Source organism: Oncorhynchus masou, chromosome 29, assembly GCF_036934945.1.
Source record: "Oncorhynchus masou masou isolate Uvic2021 chromosome 29, UVic_Omas_1.1, whole genome shotgun sequence".
Classification (NCBI taxonomy): domain Eukaryota; kingdom Metazoa; phylum Chordata; class Actinopteri; order Salmoniformes; family Salmonidae; genus Oncorhynchus; species Oncorhynchus masou.
Genome location: NC_088240.1, coordinates 17,146,927 through 17,166,405, shown reverse-complemented (window position 1 = coordinate 17,166,405; position 19,479 = coordinate 17,146,927). Strand labels below are relative to the sequence as shown.

At 51.2% G+C, this 19,479-nt stretch overlaps 1 protein-coding gene across 1 annotated transcript in view; it reads left to right on the top strand.

Moving 5' to 3' along the window:
* LOC135519092 (unconventional myosin-XVI-like) overlaps positions 1-19,479 on the top strand; it is a 290,319-nt gene that overhangs the window by 182,660 nt on the left and 88,180 nt on the right. Inside the window, 5 exon segments of the mRNA XM_064944150.1 lie at positions 1,345-1,494; positions 1,741-1,941; positions 2,055-2,130; positions 13,372-13,559; positions 18,623-18,703. Of these exon segments, the coding sequence (XP_064800222.1) occupies positions 1,345-1,494; positions 1,741-1,941; positions 2,055-2,130; positions 13,372-13,559; positions 18,623-18,703 (696 nt within the window).

Sequence of the window (19,479 nt, the reverse complement as noted above, 5' to 3'; positions counted from 1 at the left end):
AGAGAACAGTCTACAACTAGAGTGGCTGGAGTCTTTGACAATTTTTAGGGCCTTCCCCTGACACCGACTGGTATAGAGGTCCTGGATGGCAGTAAGCTTGGCCCCAGTGATGTACTGGGCTGTACGCACTACGCTCTGTAGTGCCTCGCTGTCGGAGGACCGAGCAGTGGCCATACCAGGCAGTGGTGCAACCGGTCAGGATGCTCTCGATGGTGCAGCTGTAGAACTTTTTGAGGATCTGAGGACCCATGTCTTTTCAGTCTCCTGAGGGGGAATAGGTTCTGTCGTTCCCTCTTCATGACTCTCTTGGTATGTTTGGACCATGTTAGTTTGTTGGTGATGTGGACACCAAGGAACTTGAAGCTCTCAATCTGCTCCACCACAGTCCCATTGATGAGAATGGGGGTGTGCTCGGTTCTCCTTTTCCTGTAATCCACAATCAACACTGAGTGTACAAAACATTAAGAACACCTGCTCTTTCCATGACAGACTGACCAGGTGAAAGCTATGATCCCTTATTGATGTCACTTGTTAAATCCACTTCAATCAGTGTAGATGGAGGGGAGGAGACAGGTTATAGAAGGATATTTTTAAACTTTGAGTCAGGGTAGCCTAGTGGTTAGAGCATTGGACGAGTAACCGGAAGGTTGCAAGTTCAACCCCCGAGCTGACAAGGTACAAATCTGTCGGTCTGCCCCTGAACAGGCAGTTAACCCACTGTTCCTAGGCCGTCATTGCAAATAAGAATTTGTTCTTAACTGACTTGCCTGGTTAAATAAAGGTAAAATAAAAATTGAGACATGGATTGTGTGTGTGCTGTTCAGAGGGTGAATGGGCAAGACAAAATATTGAAATGCCATTGAACGGGTTATAGTGGTAGGTGCCAGGTGCACAGGTTTGTGTTAAAAACTGCAACGCTGCTGGGTTTTTAACGCTCAACAGTTTCCTGTGTGTATCAACAATGGGGGGGGGGGGGGTGCAACTAAATGGTGTTCCTAATGTTTGGTAAACTCACTGTACACTACATCTCATATGTGACATATCTCACCGCCAGCCTAACACCCTTAGGGAAGAAGATGCCGATTGGACGATGTACTTTCTGTCTGTGCTGACTGCAGGGTTAAGATGGGGTCAGGATGAGGTCATACAGTCCTCTGGTATAAGGTCTCCAGATTGCAGTGGTGTGTTTTGGGGAAGTCGTGAGGAACCTATATTAGTGTGCACCATGCCTGGGTTGTTCCTGTAAAGATTTTTCATGACGTTGGGGTCCATTACGTTTCACATTCAGTCAGTTTAGAAATGCACCATTTACTTCCGTGTTAACTTGTCTGTGTGTGTTCCCAGCTGTGTGTGAACATGACCAACGAGCGTGTGAGGCTGTACGTCTCAGAGGTGCTGTTCCATCAGGAGCAGGCCGAGTGTCTACAGGAGGCCATCGCCATGGAGACGCTCCGGTCGCCCAGCAACCAACCTGCTGTTCTAGACTTCTTCCTGGTAATATGTTTTGCCCCTGCCGTGCCACACCACCCCTTTAAGAACTGGGATCACCCCTTTAACATCAAGACATTTCTCATTCCTGAAAAGGCTCTGGAGTTTGTATTGGTTTTGAGTGTGTGTAAATAGATTTTGAGGTCAAAGTTGCCCTCAACTACAGAGATCTAGGATCATATTACACTACCTCAAATTCTATCATCAAACATTTAGGAGCTGTGTGTTCCAATTCTCTCTCCATCTTCCCAGAAGCCTCAGGGTCTGCTGTCTGTGATGGATGAGGAGAGCCAGTCGCTGAGACCTACAGAACAGACTCTCTACAAGAGACTGCAGTCACACCTCGACAACACACCCACACATGGTATCTCCTTGACAACCAAGGACGGCAACGGCAACCCCCCGCCCATAGATCAGGGTCCTGCCTTCACTGTGAAACACTACACAGGCCAAGTGAGTGGGCATTCATGCACACACACACACACACACACACACTCACACTCACATGACCTATGTTGTGTGTGTATATTTGTCATGTAACTGCCTGTCTGTTCTCTGATTGGTAGATGGCCTATGACCTCACAGGAACACTGGTGAAGAACAAGGACTCCCTCCCCCAAAACCTGCTTCTTGTTCTGAAGTGTAAGTATCAGTCAAAATAATACACACACACACACACACACACACACACACACACACACACACACACACACACACACACACACACACACACACACACACACACACACAACCCCATCCAACACATTCAATCAAGATGTCTATTAATGAATGGTGTGTGTGTTGATAGCAGCAGTAGTGTGTATATAATATATTGAGCATGGTCAGCATGGAGTAGGACAGGCAAGCATTGTGTCAGAGCCAGGACCAGCAAGTTTACTGTCTCAGGCTGATTACTGTGGTTGGCTGACATTTAAATAATGAGCCTAATCAAAGGCTTCTAAGATGGCTTTGTACGTTTCCCTGTCTCCTCTCCCTGTCTCCTCTCCCTGTCTCCTCTCCCTGTCTCCTCTCCCTGTCTCCTCTTCCTGTCTCCTCTCCCTGTCTCCTCTCCCTGTCTCCTCTCCCTGTCTCCTCTCCCTGTCTCCTCCCCCTGTCTCCTCCCCCTGTCTCCTTTCCCTGTCTCCTCCCCCTGTCTCCTCTCCCTGTCTCCTCCCCCTGTCTCTTTCCCTGTCTCCCCCTCCCTGTCTCCTCTCCCTGTCTCCTCTCCCTGACTCCTCTCCCTGTCTCCTCTCCCTGTCTCCTCTCCCTGTCTCCTCTCCCTGTCTCCTCTCCCTGTCTCCTCACCCTGACTCCTCTCCCTGACTCCTCTCCCTGACTCCTATCCCTGTCTCCTCTCCCTATCTCTCTCCCTGTCTCCTCTCCCTGTCTCCTCTCCCTGTCTCCTCTCCCTGTCTCCTCTCCCTGTCTCCTCTCCCTGTCTCCTCTTCCTGTCTCCTCTTCCTGTCTCCTCTTCCTGTCTCCTCTTCCTGTCCCCTCTCCCTGTCTCCTCTCCCTGTCTCTTTCCCTGTCTCCTCTCCCTGTCTCCTCTCCCTGTCTCCTCTCCCTGTCTCTTTCCCTGTCTCCTATCCCTGACTCCTCTCCCTGTATCTTCTCCTTGTCTATCTCCTTGTCCTTCTCTCCGTCTCCTCTCCTTGTCCTTCTCTCCGTCTCCTCTCCCTGTCTATCTCCCTGTCTCCTATCCCTGACTCCTCTCCCTGTATCTTCTCCTTGTCTATCTCCTTGTCCTTTTCTCTGTCTCCTCTCCCTGTCTCCTCTCACTGTCTCTAACCCTGTCTATCTCATATTCTTTCTCCCTGTCTCTTTCCCTGTCTCCTCTCCCTTTCTACTCTCCCTGTCTCCTCTCCCTGTCTCCTCTCCCTGTCTCTTTCCCTGTCTCCTCCCCTGTCTCCTCCCCCTGTCTCTCTCCCTGTCTCCTCTCCCTGTCTCTCTCCCTGTCTCCTCTCCCTGTCTCCTCTCCCTGTCTCCTCTCCCTGTCTCTTTCCCTGTCTACTCTCCCTGTCTCCTCCCCCTGTCTCCTCCCCTGTCTCTCTCCCTGTCTCCTCTCCCTGTCTCTCTCCCTGACTCCTCTCCCTGTCTCCTCTCCCTGTCTCCTCTCCCTGTCTCCTCTCCCTGTCTCCTCTCCCTGTCGCCTCTCCCTGTCTCCTCTCCCTGTCGCCTCTCCCTGTCTCCTCTCCCTGTCTCCTCTTCCTGTCCCCTCTCCCTGTCTCCTCTCCCTGTCTCTTTCCCTGTCTCCTATCCCTGTCTCCTCTCCCTGTCTCCTCTCCCTGTCTCCTCTCCCTGTCTCCTCTCCCTGTCTCCTCTCCCTGTCTCCTCTCCCTGTCTCCTCTTCCTGTCCCCTCTCCCTGTCTCCTCTCCCTGTCTCTTTCCCTGTCTCCTCTCCCTGTCTCCTCTCCCTGTATCTTCTCCTTGTCTATCTCCTTGTCCTTCTCTCCGTCTCCTCTCCCTGTCTCTTTCCCTGTCTCCTATCCCTGACTCCTCTCCCTGTATCTTCTCCTTGTCTATCTCCTTGTCCTTCTCTCCGTCTCCTCTCCCTGTCTCTTTCCCTGTCTCCTATCCCTGACTCCTCTCCCTGTATCTTCTCCTTGTCTATCTCCTTGTCCTTCTCTCCGTCTCCTCTCCCTGTCTCTTTCCCTGTCTCCTATCCCTGACTCCTCTCCCTGTATCTTCTCCTTGTCTATCTCCTTGTCCTTCTCTCCGTCTCCTCTCCCTGTCTCTCTCCCTGTCTCCTCTCCCTGTCTCCTCCCCCTGTCTCCTCCCCCTGTCTCCTCCCCCTGTCTCCTCCCCTGTCTCCTCTCCCTGTCTCCTCTCTCTGTCTCCTCTCCCTGTCTCCTCTCCCTGTCTCCTCTCCCTGTCTCTTTCCCTGTCTCCTATCCCTGACTCCTCTCCCTGTATCTTCTCCTTGTCTATCTCCTTGTCCTTCTCTCCGTCTCCTCTCCCTGTCTCTTTCCCTGTCTCCTATCCCTGACTCCTCTCCCTGTATCTTCTCCTTGTCTATCTCCTTGTCCTTCTCTCCGTCTCCTCTCCCTGTCTCTCTCCCTGTCTCCTCTCCCTGTCTCCTCCCCCTGTCTCCTCCCCCTGTCTCCTCCCCCTGTCTCCTCCCCTGTCTCCTCTCCCTGTCTCCTCTCTCTGTCTCCTCTCCCTGTCTCCTCTCCCTGTCTCTTTCCCTGTCTCCTCTCCATGTCTCTTTCCCTGTCTCCTATCCCTATCCTCTCCCTGTATCTTCTCCTTGTCTATCTCCTTGTCCTTCTCTCCGTCTCATCTCCCTGTCTCTTTCCCTGTCTATCTCCCTGTCCCCTCTCCCTGACTCCTCTCCCTGTCTCCTCTCCCTGTCTCCTCTCCCTGTCTCCTCTCCCTGTCTCCTCTTCCTGTCTCCTCTTCCTGTCTCCTCTCCCTGTCTCCTCTCCCTGTCTCCTCTCCCTGTCTCCTCTCCCTGTCTCCTCTTCCTGTCCCCTCTCCCTGTCTCCTCTCCCTGTCTCCTCTCCCTGTCTCCTCTCCCTGTCTCCTCTTCCTGTCCCCTCTCCCTGTCTCTTTCCCTGTCTCCTCTCCCTGTCTCCTCTCCCTGTCTCCTCTCCCTGTCTCCTCTCCCTGTCTCCTCTCCCTGTCTCCTCTCCCTGTCTCCTCTTCCTGTCCCCTCTCCCTGTCCCCTCTCCCTGTCTCCTAACCCTGTCTCTTTCCCTGTCTCCTATCCCTGTCTCCTCTCCCTGTATCTTCTCCTTGTCTATCTCCTTGTCCTTCTCTCCGTCTCCTCTCCCTGTCTATCTCCCTGTCTCCTATCCCTGACTCCTCTCCCTGTATCTTCTCCTTGTCTATCTCCTTGTCCTTTTCTCTGTCTCCTCTCCCTGTCTCCTCTCACTGTCTCTAACCCTGTCTATCTCATATTCTTTCTCCCTGTCTCTTTCCCTGTCTCCTCTCCCTTTCTACTCTCCCTGTCTCCTCTCCCTGTCTCCTCTCCCTGTCTCTTTCCCTGTCTCCTCTCCCTGTCTCCTCTCCCTGTCTCATCTCCCTGTCTCCTCTCCCTGTCTCCTCTCCCTGTCTCTTTCCCTGTCTCCTCTCCCTGTCTCTTTCCCTGTCTCCTCTCCCTGTCTCCTCTCCCTGTCTCTTTCCCTGTCTTCTCTCCCTGTCTCCTCTCCCTGTCTCCTCTCCCTGTCTCCTAACCCTGTCTCTTTCCCTGTCTCCTATCCCTGACTCCTCTCCCTGTATCTTCTCCTTGTCTATCTCCTTGTCCTTGTCTCTGTCTCCTCTCCCTGTCGCCTCTCCCTGTCTCTTTCCCTGTCTCCTCTCCCTGTCTCCTCTCCCTGTCTCCTCTCCCTGTCTCTTTCCCTGTCTCCTCTCCCTGTCTCCTCTCCCTGTCTCCTCCCCCTGTCTCCTCCCCCTGTCTCTCTCCCTGTCTCCTCTCCCTGTCTCCTCCCCCTGTCTCCTCCCCCTGTCTCCTCCCACTGTCTCCTCCCCCTGTCTCCTCTCCCTGTCTCCTCTCCCTGTCTCCTCTCCCTGTCTCTTTCCCTGTCTCTTTCCCTGTCTCCTCTCCCTGTCTCCTCTCTCTGTCTCCTCTCCCTGTCTCCTCTCCCTGTCTCTTTCCCTGTCTCCTCTCCATGTCTCTTTCCCTGTCTCCTATCCCTATCCTCTCCCTGTATCTTCTCCTTGTCTATCTCCTTGTCCTTCTCTCCGTCTCATCTCCCTGTCTCTTTCCCTGTCTATCTCCCTGTCCCCTCTCCCTGACTCCTCTCCCTGTCTCCTCTCCCTGTCTCCTCTCCCTGTCTCCTCTTCCTGTCTCCTCTCCCTGTCTCCTCTCCCTGTCTCCTCTCCCTGTCTCCTCTCCCTGTCTCCTCTCCCTGTCTCCTCTTCCTGTCCCCTCTCCCTGTCTCTTTCCCTGTCTCCTCTCCCTGTCTCCTCTCCCTGTCTCCTCTCCCTGTCTCCTCTCCCTGTCTCCTCTCCCTGTCTCCTAACCCTGTCTCTTTCCCTGTCTCCTATCCCTGACTCCTCTCCCTGTATCTTCTCCTTGTCTATCTCCTTGTACTTCTCTCCGTCTCCTCTCCCTGTCTCTTTCCCTGTCTCCTATCCCTGACTCCTCTCCCTGTATCTTCTCCTTGTCTATCTCCTTGTCCTTTTCTCTGTCTCCTCTCCCTGTCCCCTCTCCCTGTCTCTTTCCCTGTCTCCTCTCCCTGTCTCCTCTCCCTGTCTCCTCTCCCTGTCTCCTCTCCCTGTCTCCTCTCCCTGTCTCCTCTTCCTGTCCCCTCTCCCTGTCTCCTCTCCCTGTCTCCTAACCCTGTCTCTTTCCCTGTCTCCTATCCCTGACTCCTCTCCCTGTATCTTCTCCTTGTCTATCTCCTTGTCCTTCTCTCCGTCTCCTCTCCCTGTCTCTTTCCCTGTCTCCTATCCCTGACTCCTCTCCCTGTATCTTCTCCTTGTCTATCTCCTTGTCCTTTTCTCTGTCCCCTCTCCCTGACTCCTCTCCCTGTCTCCTCTCCCTGTCTCCTCTCCCTGTCTCCTCTCCCTGTCTCCTCTCCCTGTCTCCTCTTCCTGTCTCCTCTTCCTGTCTCCTCTCCCTGTCTCCTCTCCCTGTCTCCTCTCCCTGTCTCCTCTCCCTGTCTCCTCTCCCTGTCTCCTCTTCCTGTCCCCTCTCCCTGTCTCTTTCCCTGTCTCCTCTCCCTGTCTCCTCTCCCTGTCTCCCTCTCCCTGTCTCCTCTCCCTGTCTCCTCTCCCTGTCTCCTCTCCCTGTCTCCTCTTCCTGTCCCCTCTCCCTGTCTATCTCCCTGTCTCCTATCCCTGACTCCTCTCCCTGTATCTTCTCCTTGTCTATCTCCTTGTCCTTTTCTCTGTCTCCTCTCCCTGTCTCCTCTCACTGTCTCTAACCCTGTCTATCTCATATTCTTTCTCCCTGTCTCTTTCCCTGTCTCCTCTCCCTTTCTACTCTCCCTGTCTCCTCTCCCTGTCTCCTCTCCCTGTCTCCTCTCCCTGTCTCTTTCCCTGTCTCCTCTCCCTGTCTCCTCCCCCTGTCTCCTCCCCCTGTCTCTCTCCCTGTCTCCTCTCCCTGTCTCTCTCCCTGTCTCCTCTCCCTGTCTCCTCCCCTGTCTCCTCTCCCTGTCTCTTTCCCTGTCTACTCTCCCTGTCTCCTCCCCCTGTCTCCTCCCCCTGTCTCCCTCCCTGTCTCCTCTCCCTGTCTCTCTCCCTGACTCCTCTCCCTGTCTCCTCTCCCTGTCTCCTCTCCTCTCCCTGTCTCCTCTTCCTGTCCCCTCTCCCTGTCTCCTCTCCCTGTCTCTTTCCCTGTCTCCTCTCCCTGTCTCCTCTCCCTGTCTCCTCTCCCTGTCTCCTCTCCCTGTCTCCTCTCCCTGTCTCCTCTCCCTGTCTCCTCTCCCTGTCTCCTCTCCCTGTCTCCTCTTCCTGTCCCCTCTCCCTGTCTCCTCTCCCTGTCTCCTAACCCTGTCTCTTTCCCTGTCTCCTATCCCTGACTCCTCTCCCTGTATCTTCTCCTTGTCTATCTCCTTGTCCTTCTCTCCGTCTCCTCTCCCTGTCTCTTTCCCTGTCTCCTATCCCTGTCTCCTCTCCCTGTCTCCTCTCCCTGTCTCCTCTCCCTGTCTCCTCTCCCTGTCTCCTCTCCCTGTCTCCTCTTCCTGTCCCCTGTCCCTGTCAACCTCTCCCTGTCTCCTCTCCCTGTCTCTTTCCTTGTCTCCTCTCCCTGTCTCCTCTCCCTGTCTCCTCTCCCTGTCTCCTCTCCCTGTCTCCTCTCCCTGTCTCCTCTTCCTGTCCCCTCTCCCTGTCTCCTCTCCCTGTCTCCTAACCCTGTCTCTTTCCCTGTCTCCTATCCCTGACTCCTCTCCCTGTATCTTCTCCTTGTCTATCTCCTTGTCCTTTTCTCTGTCTCCTCTCCCTGTCTCCTCTCCCTGTCTCCTCCCCCTGTCTCCTTCCCCTGTCTCTCTCCCTGTCTCCTCTCCCTGTCTCCTCTCCCTGTCTCCTCCCCCCTGTCTCCTCCCCCTGTCTCCTCCCCCTGCCTCCTCTCCCTGTCTCCTCTCCCTGTCTCTTTCCCTGTCTCTTTCCCTGTCTCCTCTCCCTGTCTCCTCTCTCTGTCTCCTCTCCCTGTCTCCTCTCCCTGTCTCTTTCCCTGTCTCCTCTCCATGTCTCTTTCCCTGTCTCCTATCCCTATCCTCTCCCTGTATCTTCTCCTTGTCTATCTCCTTGTCCTTCTCTCCGTCTCATCTCCCTGTCTCTTTCCCTGTCTATCTCCCTGTCTCCTATCCCTGACTCCTCTCGCCGTATCTTCTCCTTGTCTATCTCCTTGTCCTTCTCTCTGTCTCCTCTCCCTGTCTCCTCTCATTGTCTCTAACCCTGTCTATCTCATAGTCTTTCTCCCTGTCTCTTTCCCTGTCTCCTCTCCATGTCTCCTCTCCCTGTCTCCTCTCCCTGTCTCCTCTCCCTGTCTCCTCTCTCTGTCTCCTCTCCCTGTCTCCTCTCCCTGTCTCCTCTCCCTGTCTCATTCCTTGTCTATGTCCGTCTCCTCTCCCTGTCTCTTTCCCTGTCTCCTCTCCCTGTCTCCTCTCCCTGTCTCTTTCCCTGTCTCCTCTCCCTGTCTCCTCTCCCTGTCTCCTCTCCCTGTCTCCTCCCCCTGTCTCCTCCCCTGTCTCTCTCCCTGTCTCCACTCCTTGTCTCCTCTCCCTGTCTCCTCCCCCTTTCTCCTCCCCCTGTCTCCTCCCCCTGTCTCCTCTCCCTGTCTCCTCTCCCTGTCTCCTCTCCCTGTCTCCTCTTCCCGTCCCCTCTCCCTGTCTCCTCTTCCTGTACCCTCTTCCTGTCCCCCCTCCCTGACTCCTCTCCCTGTATCTTCTCCTTGTCTATCTCCTTGTCCTTTTCTCTGTCTCCTCTCCCTGTCCCCTCTCCCTGTCTCTTTCCCTGTCTCCTCTCCCTGTCTCCTCTCCCTGTCTCCTCCCCCTGTCTCCTCTCCCTGTCTCCTCTCCCTGTCTCCTCTTCCTGTCCCCTCTCCCTGTCTCCTCTCCCTGTCTCCTAACCCTGTCTCTTTCCCTGTCTCCTATCCCTGACTCCTCTCCCTGTATCTTCTCCTTGTCTATCTCCTTGTCCTTCTCTCCGTCTCCCTCTCCCTGTCTCTTTCCCTGTCTCCTATCCCTGACTCCTCTCCCTGTATCTTCTCCTTGTCTATCTCCTTGTCCTTTTCTCTGTCCCCTCTCCCTGACTCCTCTCCCTGTCTCCTCTCCCTGTCTCCTCTCCCTGTCTCCTCTCCCTGTCTCCTCTCCCTGTCTCCTCTTCCTGTCTCCTCTTCCTGTCTCCTCTCCCTGTCTCCTCTCCCTGTCTCCTCTCCCTGTCTCCTCTCCCTGTCTCCTCTCCCTGTCTCCTCTCCCTGTCTCCTCTTCCTGTCCCCTCTCCCTGTCTCTTTCCCTGTCTCCTCTCCCTGTCTCCTCTCCCTGTCTCCTCTCCCTGTCTCCTCTCCCTGTCTCCTCTCCCTGTCTCCTCTCCCTGTCTCCTCTTCCTGTCCCCTCTCCCTGTCTATCTCCCTGTCTCCTATCCCTGACTCCTCTCCCTGTATCTTCTCCTTGTCTATCTCCTTGTCCTTTTCTCTGTCTCCTCTCCCTGTCTCCTCTCACTGTCTCTAACCCTGTCTATCTCATATTCTTTCTCCCTGTCTCTTTCCCTGTCTCCTCTCCCTTTCTACTCTCCCTGTCTCCTCTCCCTGTCTCCTCTCCCTGTCTCCTCTCCCTGTCTCTTTCCCTGTCTCCTCTCCCTGTCTCCTCCCCCTGTCTCCTCCCCCTGTCTCTCTCCCTGTCTCCTCTCCCTGTCTCTCTCCCTGTCTCCTCTCCCTGTCTCCTCCCCCTGTCTCCTCTCCCTGTCTCTTTCCCTGTCTACTCTCCCTGTCTCCTCCCCCTGTCTCCTCCCCCTGTCTCTCTCCCTGTCTCCTCTCCCTGTCTCTCTCCCTGACTCCTCTCCCTGTCTCCTCTCCCTGTCTCCTCTCCTCTCCCTGTCTCCTCTTCCTGTCCCCTCTCCCTGTCTCCTCTCCCTGTCTCCTCTCCCTGTCTCCTCTCCCTGTCTCCTCTCCCTGTCTCCTCTCCCTGTCTCCTCTTCCTGTCCCCTCTCCCTGTCTCCTCTCCCTGTCTCTTTCCCTGTCTCCTCTCCCTGTCTCCTCTCCCTGTCTCCTCTCCCTGTCTCCTCTCCCTGTCTCCTCTCCCTGTCTCCTCTCCCTGTCTCCTCTCCCTGTCTCCTCTTCCTGTCCCCTCTCCCTGTCTCCTCTCCCTGTCTCCTAACCCTGTCTCTTTCCCTGTCTCCTATCCCTGACTCCTCTCCCTGTATCTTCTCCTTGTCTATCTCCTTGTCCTTCTCTCCGTCTCCTCTCCCTGTCTCTTTCCCTGTCTCCTATCCCTGACTCCTCTCCCTGTATCTTCTCCTTGTCTATCTCCTTGTCCTTTTCTCTGTCCCCTCTCCCTGACTCCTCTCCCTGTCTCCTCTCCCTGTCTCCTCTCCCTGTCTCCTCCCCCTGTCTCCTCCCCCTGTCTCTCTCCCTGTCTCCTCTCCCTGTCTCCTCTCCCTGTCTCCTCCCCCTGTCTCCTCCCCCTGTCTCCTCTCCCTGTCTCCTCTCCCTGTCTCCTCTCCCTGTCTCCTCTCCCTGTCTCCTCTCCCTGTCTCCTCTCCCTGTCTCTTTCTCTGTCTCCTATCCCTGTCTCCTCTCCCTGTCTATCTCCCTGACTCCTCCCCCTGTCTCCTCTCCCTGTCTCCTCTCCCTGTCACCTCCCACTGTCTCCTCTCCCTGTCTCCTCTCCCTGTCTCCTCTTCCCGTCCCCTCTCCCTGTCTCTCTCCCTGTCTCCTCTTCATGTCCCCTCTTCCTGTCCCCTCTCCCTGACTCCTCTCCCTGTCTCCTCTCCCTGTCTCCTCTCCCTGTCTCCTCTCCCTGTCTCCTCTCCCTGTCTCTTTCCCTGTCTCCTCTCCCTGTCTCTTTCCCTGTCTCCTATCCCTATCCTCTCCCTGTATCTTCTCCTTGTCTATCTCCTTGTCCTTCTCTCCATCTCCTCTCCCTGTCTCTTTCCCTGTCTCCTCTCCCTGTCTCTTTCCCTGTCTCCTCTCCCTGTCTCTTTCCCTGTCTCCTCTCCCTGTCTCTTTCCCTGTCTCCCATCCCTATCCTCTCCCTGTATCTTCTCCTTTACTATCTCCTTGTCCTTCTCTCTGTCTCCTCTCCCTGTCTCTTTCCCTGTCTCCTCTCCCTGTCTATCTCCCTGTCTCCTATCCCTGACTCCTCTCCCTGTATATTCTCCTTGTCTATCTCTTTGTCCTTCTCTCTGTCTCCTCTCCCTTTCTACTCTCACTGTCTCTAACCCTGTCTATCTCATAGTCTTTCTCCCTGTCTCTTTCCCTGTCTCCTCTCCATGTCTCCTCTCCCTGTCTCATTCCTTGTCTATGTCCGTCTCCTCTCCATGTCTCCTCTCCATGTCTCCTCTCCATGTCTCCTCTCCCGGTCTCCTCTCCCGGTCTCCTCTCCTGGTCTCCTCTCTCTGTCTCCTCTCCCTGTCTCCTTCCCTGTCTCCTCTCCCTGTCTACTCTCCCTGTCTCATCTCCCTGTCTCTTTCCCTGTCTCCTCTCCCTGTCTCTTTCCTTGTCTATGCCCGTCTCCTCTCCCTGTCTCTGTCCCTGTCTCCTCTCCCTGTCTCTTTCCCTGTCTCCTCTCCCTGTCTATCTCCCTGTCTCATATCCCTGCCTCTTTCCCCATCTCCTCTCCCTGTCTCCTCTCCCTGTCTCCTCTCCCTGTCTCCTCTCCCTGTCTCCTCTCCCTTTCTCCTATCCATGACTCCTCTCCCTGTCCCTCTCCCTGTCTCTTTCCCTGTCTCCTCTCCCTGTCTCTTTCCCTGTCTCCTCTTGCTGTCTCCTCTCCCTGTCTCCTCTCCCTGTCTCTCTCACTGTCTCTCTCCCTGTCTATGTCCGTCTCCTCTCCCTGTCTATGTCCGTCTCCTCTCCCTGTCTCTTTCCCTGTCTCCTCTCGCTGTCTCCTCTCGCTGTCTCCTCTCGCTGTCTCCTCTCGCTGTCTCCTCTCCCTGTCTCCTCTCGCCTCTCGCTGTCTCCTCTCGCTGTCTCCTCTCCCTGTCTCTTTCCCTGTCTCTTTCCCTGTCTCCTCTCCCTGTCTCTTTCCCTGTCTCTTTCCCTGTCTCCTCTCCCTGTCTATCTCCCTGTCTCCTCTCCCTGTCCTCTCTCCCTGTCTATGTCCGTCTCCTCTCCCTGTCTCCTCTCCCTGTCTCTTTCCCTGTCTATGTCCGCCTCCTCTCCCTGTCTCTTTTGTTCCTTTGTGCATATTTTGCTGAATGTACACACACATAAAGGTCAAAGGGTAAAGGTGAAATGAGACAGCGGTGCTGGCGGTTATGGATGTGGTCTGTGGACCTCTGTCGTCAGGTGGTAGTGTTGTTGATGATTGCATAAATTAATAGACAATTACCTCGGGAAGCCACTGTCATTACACCCTACAACCGTGCTAGGAAATTCCTTTCAAGATTTCTCTCTCTCTCCCACACACACATGCCTGTCTCACAGAGCTCTTTGTTGTTGAGGGCTGCTCCACGTGTTCTGTGGCAGCATGCTCAGCCTACTCTCTTATGGAGATGATTGTTTACATGCCTATTATGTTTCTCCAATCCCTCCCTCACTCCTCCTCTTTTTCCCTCCCTCCTTTCTTCCAATCATCCATCTCCTTTTAATCTCCTCATGTCTCCGGTCTGCTTCCTTTCTCCTATCCTGCTCCCACTGCTCCTCTCCTCCAATCCTCTCCCTCCGATTTTCTTCCACCCCCTTTCCCCTCCTCTCCCCTCCCCTCCCCATCCACTCCCCATCCACTCCCCATCCAATCCCCATCCCCTCCCCTCTCTCTCTGTGTGATCCGCTAACAGCCAGTGAGAGTGTGTTGGTGCAGCAGTTGTTCCAGTCCAAGCTGACCCAGACTGGGTCTCTGGTACCGGGCCAGGCCAGAATGGCTCTGAGAGGGTCCAAAGCAGCCCTGCTCCTTCACAGGATGTCATCCCCCTCCAGCCTCTCCCCCGCAGGCCACAAGCCCCAGAGGTACCTGGACCTCACCAAGGTACTAGACATTACTATACCATATGACATGTAGTGTGTAGTATAGCATACCCTCACCAAGGTACTAGACAATGGTTACTATACCATATGACATGTAGTGTGTAGCATAGCATACCGCATACCCTCACCAAGGTACTAGACATTACTATACCATATGACATGTAGTGTGTAGTATAGCATACCGCATACCCTCACCAAGGTACTAGACAATGGTTACTATACCATATGACATGTAGTGTGTAGCATAGCATACCGCATACCCTCACCAAGGTACTAGACATTACTATACCATATGACATGTAGTGTGTAGCATAGCATACCGCATACCCTCACCAAGGTACTAGACTTTACTATACCATATGACATGTAGTGTGTAGCATAGCATACCGCATACCCTCACCAAGGTACTAGACATTACTATACCATATGACATGTAGTGTGTAGCATAGCATACCGCATACCTCACCAAGGTACTAGACTTTACTATACCATATGACATGTAGTGTGTAGTGTGTAGCATAGCATACCGCATACCCTCACCAAGGTACTAGACATTACTATACCATATGACATGTAGTGTGTAGTATAGCATACCGCATACCCTCACCAAGGTACTAGACATTACTATACCATATGACATGTAGTGTGTAGCATAGCATACCGCATACCTCACCAAGGTACTAGACTTTACTATACCATATGACATGTAGTGTGTAGTGTGTAGCATAGCATACCGCATACCCTCACCAAGGTACTAGACATTACTATACCATATGACATGTAGTGTGTAGTATAGCATACCGCATACCCTCACCAAGGTACTAGACATTACTATACCATATGACATGTAGTGTGTAGCATAGCATACCGCATACCCTCACCAAGGTACTAGACATTACTATACCATATGACATGTAGTGTGTAGCATAGCATACCGCATACCCTCACCAAGGTACTAGACATTACTATACCATATGACATGTAGTGTGTAGCATAGCATACCGCATACCTCACCAAGGTACTAGACTTTACTATACCATATGACATGTAGTGTGTAGTGTGTAGCATAGCATACCGCATACCCTCACCAAGGTACTAGACATTACTATACCATATGACATGTAGTGTGTAGTATAGCATACCGCATACCCTCACCAAGGTACTAGACATTACTATACCATATGACATGTAGTGTGTAGCATAGCATACCGCATACCTCACCAAGGTACTAGACTTTACTATACCATATGACATGTAGTGTGTAGTGTGTAGCATAGCATACCGCATACCCTCACCAAGGTACTAGACATTACTATACCATATGACATGTAGTGTGTAGTATAGCATACCGCATACCCTCACCAAGGTACTAGACATTACTATACCATATGACATGTAGTGTGTAGCATAGCATACCGCATACCCTCACCAAGGTACTAGACATTACTATACCATATGACATGTAGTGTGTAGCATAGCATACCGCATACCCTCACCAAGGTACTAGACATTACTATACCATATGACATGTAGTGTGTAGCATAGCATACCGCATACCTCACCAAGGTACTAGACTTTACTATACCATATGACATGTAGTGTGTAGTGTGTAGCATAGCATACCGCATACCCTCACCAAGGTACTAGACATTACTATACCATATGACATGTAGTGTGTAGCATAGCATACCGCATACCTCACCAAGGTACTAGACTTTACTATACCATATGACATGTAGTGTGTAGTGTGTAGCATAGCATACCGCATACCCTCACCAAGGTACTAGACATTACTATACCATATGACATGTAGTGTGTAGCATAGCATACCGCATACCTCACCAAGGTACTAGACTTTACTATACCATATGACATGTAGTGTGTAGTGTGTAGCATATACCGCATACCCTCACCAAGGTACTAGACATTACTATACCATATGACATGTAGTGTGTAGTATAGCATACCTCACCAAGGTACTAGACATTACTATACCATATGACATGTAGTGTGTAGCATAGCATACCGCATACCCTCACCAAGGTACTAGACATTACAATACCATATGACATGTAGTGTGTAGTATAGCATACCGCATACCCTCACCAAGGTACTAGACATTACTATACCATATGACATGTAGTGTGTAGCATAGCATACCGCATACCTCACCAAGGTACTAGACTTTACTATACCATATGACATGTAGTGTGTAGTATAGCATACCGCATACCCTCACCAAGGTACTAGACATTACTATACCATATGACATGTAGTGTGTAGCATAGCATACCGCATACCCTCACCAAGGTACTAGACATTACTATACCATATGACATGTAGTGTGTAGTATAGCATACCGCATACCCTCACCAAGGTACTAGACATTACTATACCATATGACATGTAGTGTGTAGTATAGCATACCGCATACCCTCACCAAGGTACTAGACATTACTATACCATATGACATGTAGTGTGTAGTATAGCATACCGCATACCCTCACCAAGGTACTAGACATTACTATACCATATGACATGTAGTGTGTAGCATAGCATACCGCATACCCTCACCAAGGTACTAGACATTACTATACCATATGACATGTAGTGTGTAGTATAGCATACCGCATACCCTCACCAAGGTACTAGACATTACTATACCATATGACATGTAGTGTGTAGCATAGCATACCGCATACCCTCACCAAGGTACTAGACATTACTATACCATATGACATGTAGTGTGTAGTATAGCATACCGCATACCCTCACCAAGGTACTAGACATTACTATACCATATGACATGTAGTGTGTAGCATAGCATACCGCATACCCTCACCAAGGTACTAGACATTACTATACCATATGACATGTAGTGTGTAGCATAGCATACCCTCACCAAGGTACTAGACATTACTATACCATATGACATGTAGTGTGTAGCATAGCATACCGCATACCCTCACCAAGGTACTAGACATTACTATACCATATGACATGTAGTGTGTAGTATAGCATACCGCATACCCTCACCAAGGTACTAGACATTACTATACCATATGACATGTAGTGTGTAGCATAGCATACAGCATACCCTCACCAAGGTACTAGACATTACTATACCATATGACATGTAGTGTGTAGCATAGCATACCGCATACCCTCACCAAGGTACTAGACATTACTATACCATATGACATGTAGTGTGTAGTATAGCATACCGCATACCCTCACCAAGGTACTAGACATTACTATACCATATGACATGTAGTGTGTAGCATAGCATACAGCATACCCTCACCAAGGTACTAGACATTACTATACCATATGACATGTAGTGTGTAGCATAGCATACCGCATACCCTCACCAAGGTACTAGACATTACTATACCATATGACATGTAGTGTGTAGCATAGCATACAGCATACCCTCACCAAGGTACTAGACATTACTATACCATATGACATGTAGTGTGTAGTATAGCATACCGCATACCCTCACCAAGGTACTAGACAATGGTTACTATACCATATGACATGTAGTGTGTAGCATAGCATACCGCATACCGCATACCCTCACCAAGGTACTAGACATTACTATACCATATGACATGTAGTGTGTAGCATAGCATACCGCATACCCTCACCAAGGTACTAGACATTACTATACCATATGACATGTAGTGTGTAGCATAGCATACCGCATACCCTCACCAAGGTACTAGACATTACTATACCATATGACATGTAGTGTGTAGCATAGCATACCGCATACCCTCACCAAGGTACTAGACAATGGTTACTATACCATATGACATGTAGTGTGTAGCATAGCATACCGCATACCCTCACCAAGGTACTAGACAATGGTTACTATACCATATGACATGTAGTGTGTAGCATAGCATACCGCATACCCTCACCAAGGTACTAGACAATGGTTACTATACCATATGACATGTAGTGTGTAGCATAGCATACCGCATACCCTCACCAAGGTACTAGACAATGGTTACTATACCATATGACATGTAGTGTGTAGCATAGCATACCGCATACCCTCACCAAGGTATGGAGGACTAAGTGACATACCCATTTACGATATGACATACCATACATAGACATCTGTTCTGATAAGGTGCAGTAGACAAGCCAGTGAAGGTCCTAATGACTCATGAGTCATACCTACACCCCAACCTCTCCAAACAGCCACTCAGGTATTTATTTACTACTCATCAATGGAACTTTTCCTGGTAAAATCAATAAGACCTCAGTAAAGTACCGCTAATCAGTGTGTCGGTTCACTGCTTGGTGTGCTAGTCAGCGTGATACATTTTGACTTCACGGTCAATAGAAATTACTAACAGCTAAAACCATCACTCATCAAAAAACTCCAAATTGTGCTTCCCCTTTATGGTGATTGGTGGTGAGGGGAGTTGGGGATGGCCAATGTTGAAAGCAGGATATGTCCATGTCTTTGACACACTCTGTTGGAACCTGGGGGTTGCGATTGGATAAGTAGCAGGCGGGAGCAGAGGATCGATGGAAAAGCAGGGAGTGTGTGCTTTGACACACACACACACACACACACATGTGGTAAGAGAGTACCATATCCATGTCGTCATGCCGTTTTAAGGGTACACAAACCAATCACCCCTCTGTTAGAAAATATCCTGTTCTTACAATGATGCCAGAAAACTTCCCGCAGGATGACTTCATAACCTCTACTAGATCTCTCTCTCTCTCTCTGTCTCTCTGTCTCTCTCTCTCTCTCTCTCTCTCTCTCTCTCTCTCTCTCTCTCTCTCTCAATTCAATTCAAGGGCTTTATTGGCATGGGAAACATGTGTTACCATTGCCAAAGCAAGTGAGGTAGATAATATATAAAGTGAATATATAAAGTGAAATAATCAATAAAAAATAACAGTAAACATTACACATACAGAAGTTTCAAAACAATAAAGACATTACAAATGTCATATTATATATATACAGCTCCTCTCTCTCTCTCTCTCTCTCTCTCTCTCTCTCTCTCTTCCCCTTCACCTCTTTCTCTCTCTCAGCTCTTGAAAAAGCAGGGAGCGACCTCTTTCCTGCAGAGGCTGGAGAGGTGTGGTCCAGTTACGGTCGCTGTGCAGCTGAGGGTAAGCAGTAGCACTGGACCAAACCTCAACCCTAACACAAACACTTTCTCCAGTAGGGATCCACTCACCTCAACCTAAACAATAATGTCATTCTACCTCTCTAGCTGACCATGACCCTGTCTGCATAGAGTGCTTTCCTCTGGTCAAAGGTATAGGGAATAGGGGGCCATTTTGGATGCGACCCCTGATCTCTGAACCACAACAAATGACAAAAGACGTCTATAAAATGTGGTAGTAATCTGTAGATGATCCATGTGAAACAACATTCATTTAGATGGATCCCTTGAATGAGAGCAGTGTGGTGCCAGCAGACCAGAACTGTGGTCTAACAGTGAATGGAGAGAAGGAGAGAGAGAGGAGAGAAGGAGAGGGAGAGTGAGAGAGAGAGAGAGAGAGAGAGGGAGAGAGACAGGAGAGAAGGAGAGAGAAGGAGAGAGAAGGAGAGAGACAGGAGAGAAGGAGAGGGGAGAGGGAGAGAGGGAAAGAGGGAGGGGAAAAGAGAGAGAGGGGAGAGAAGGAGGGCGGGAGAGAGAGAGAAGAGAGAATGAGAGTGTGGGATGAAGAATCACGCTGTACCCAGTCAAGCATAAAGCCCTCTGAATGTATGAATGAACAATGAACAACGGGATCTGTGTGTGTGTGTGTGTGTGTGTGTGTGAGCGTGCATGTGTGCGTGCGTCTGACATTATGGCTAGCAGTACAGTAGCCTACTAATACACACGTACAGTACAGAGCGATGTAATTAAGGAGTGGTAAGAAACAGAAATGTGTGTGTG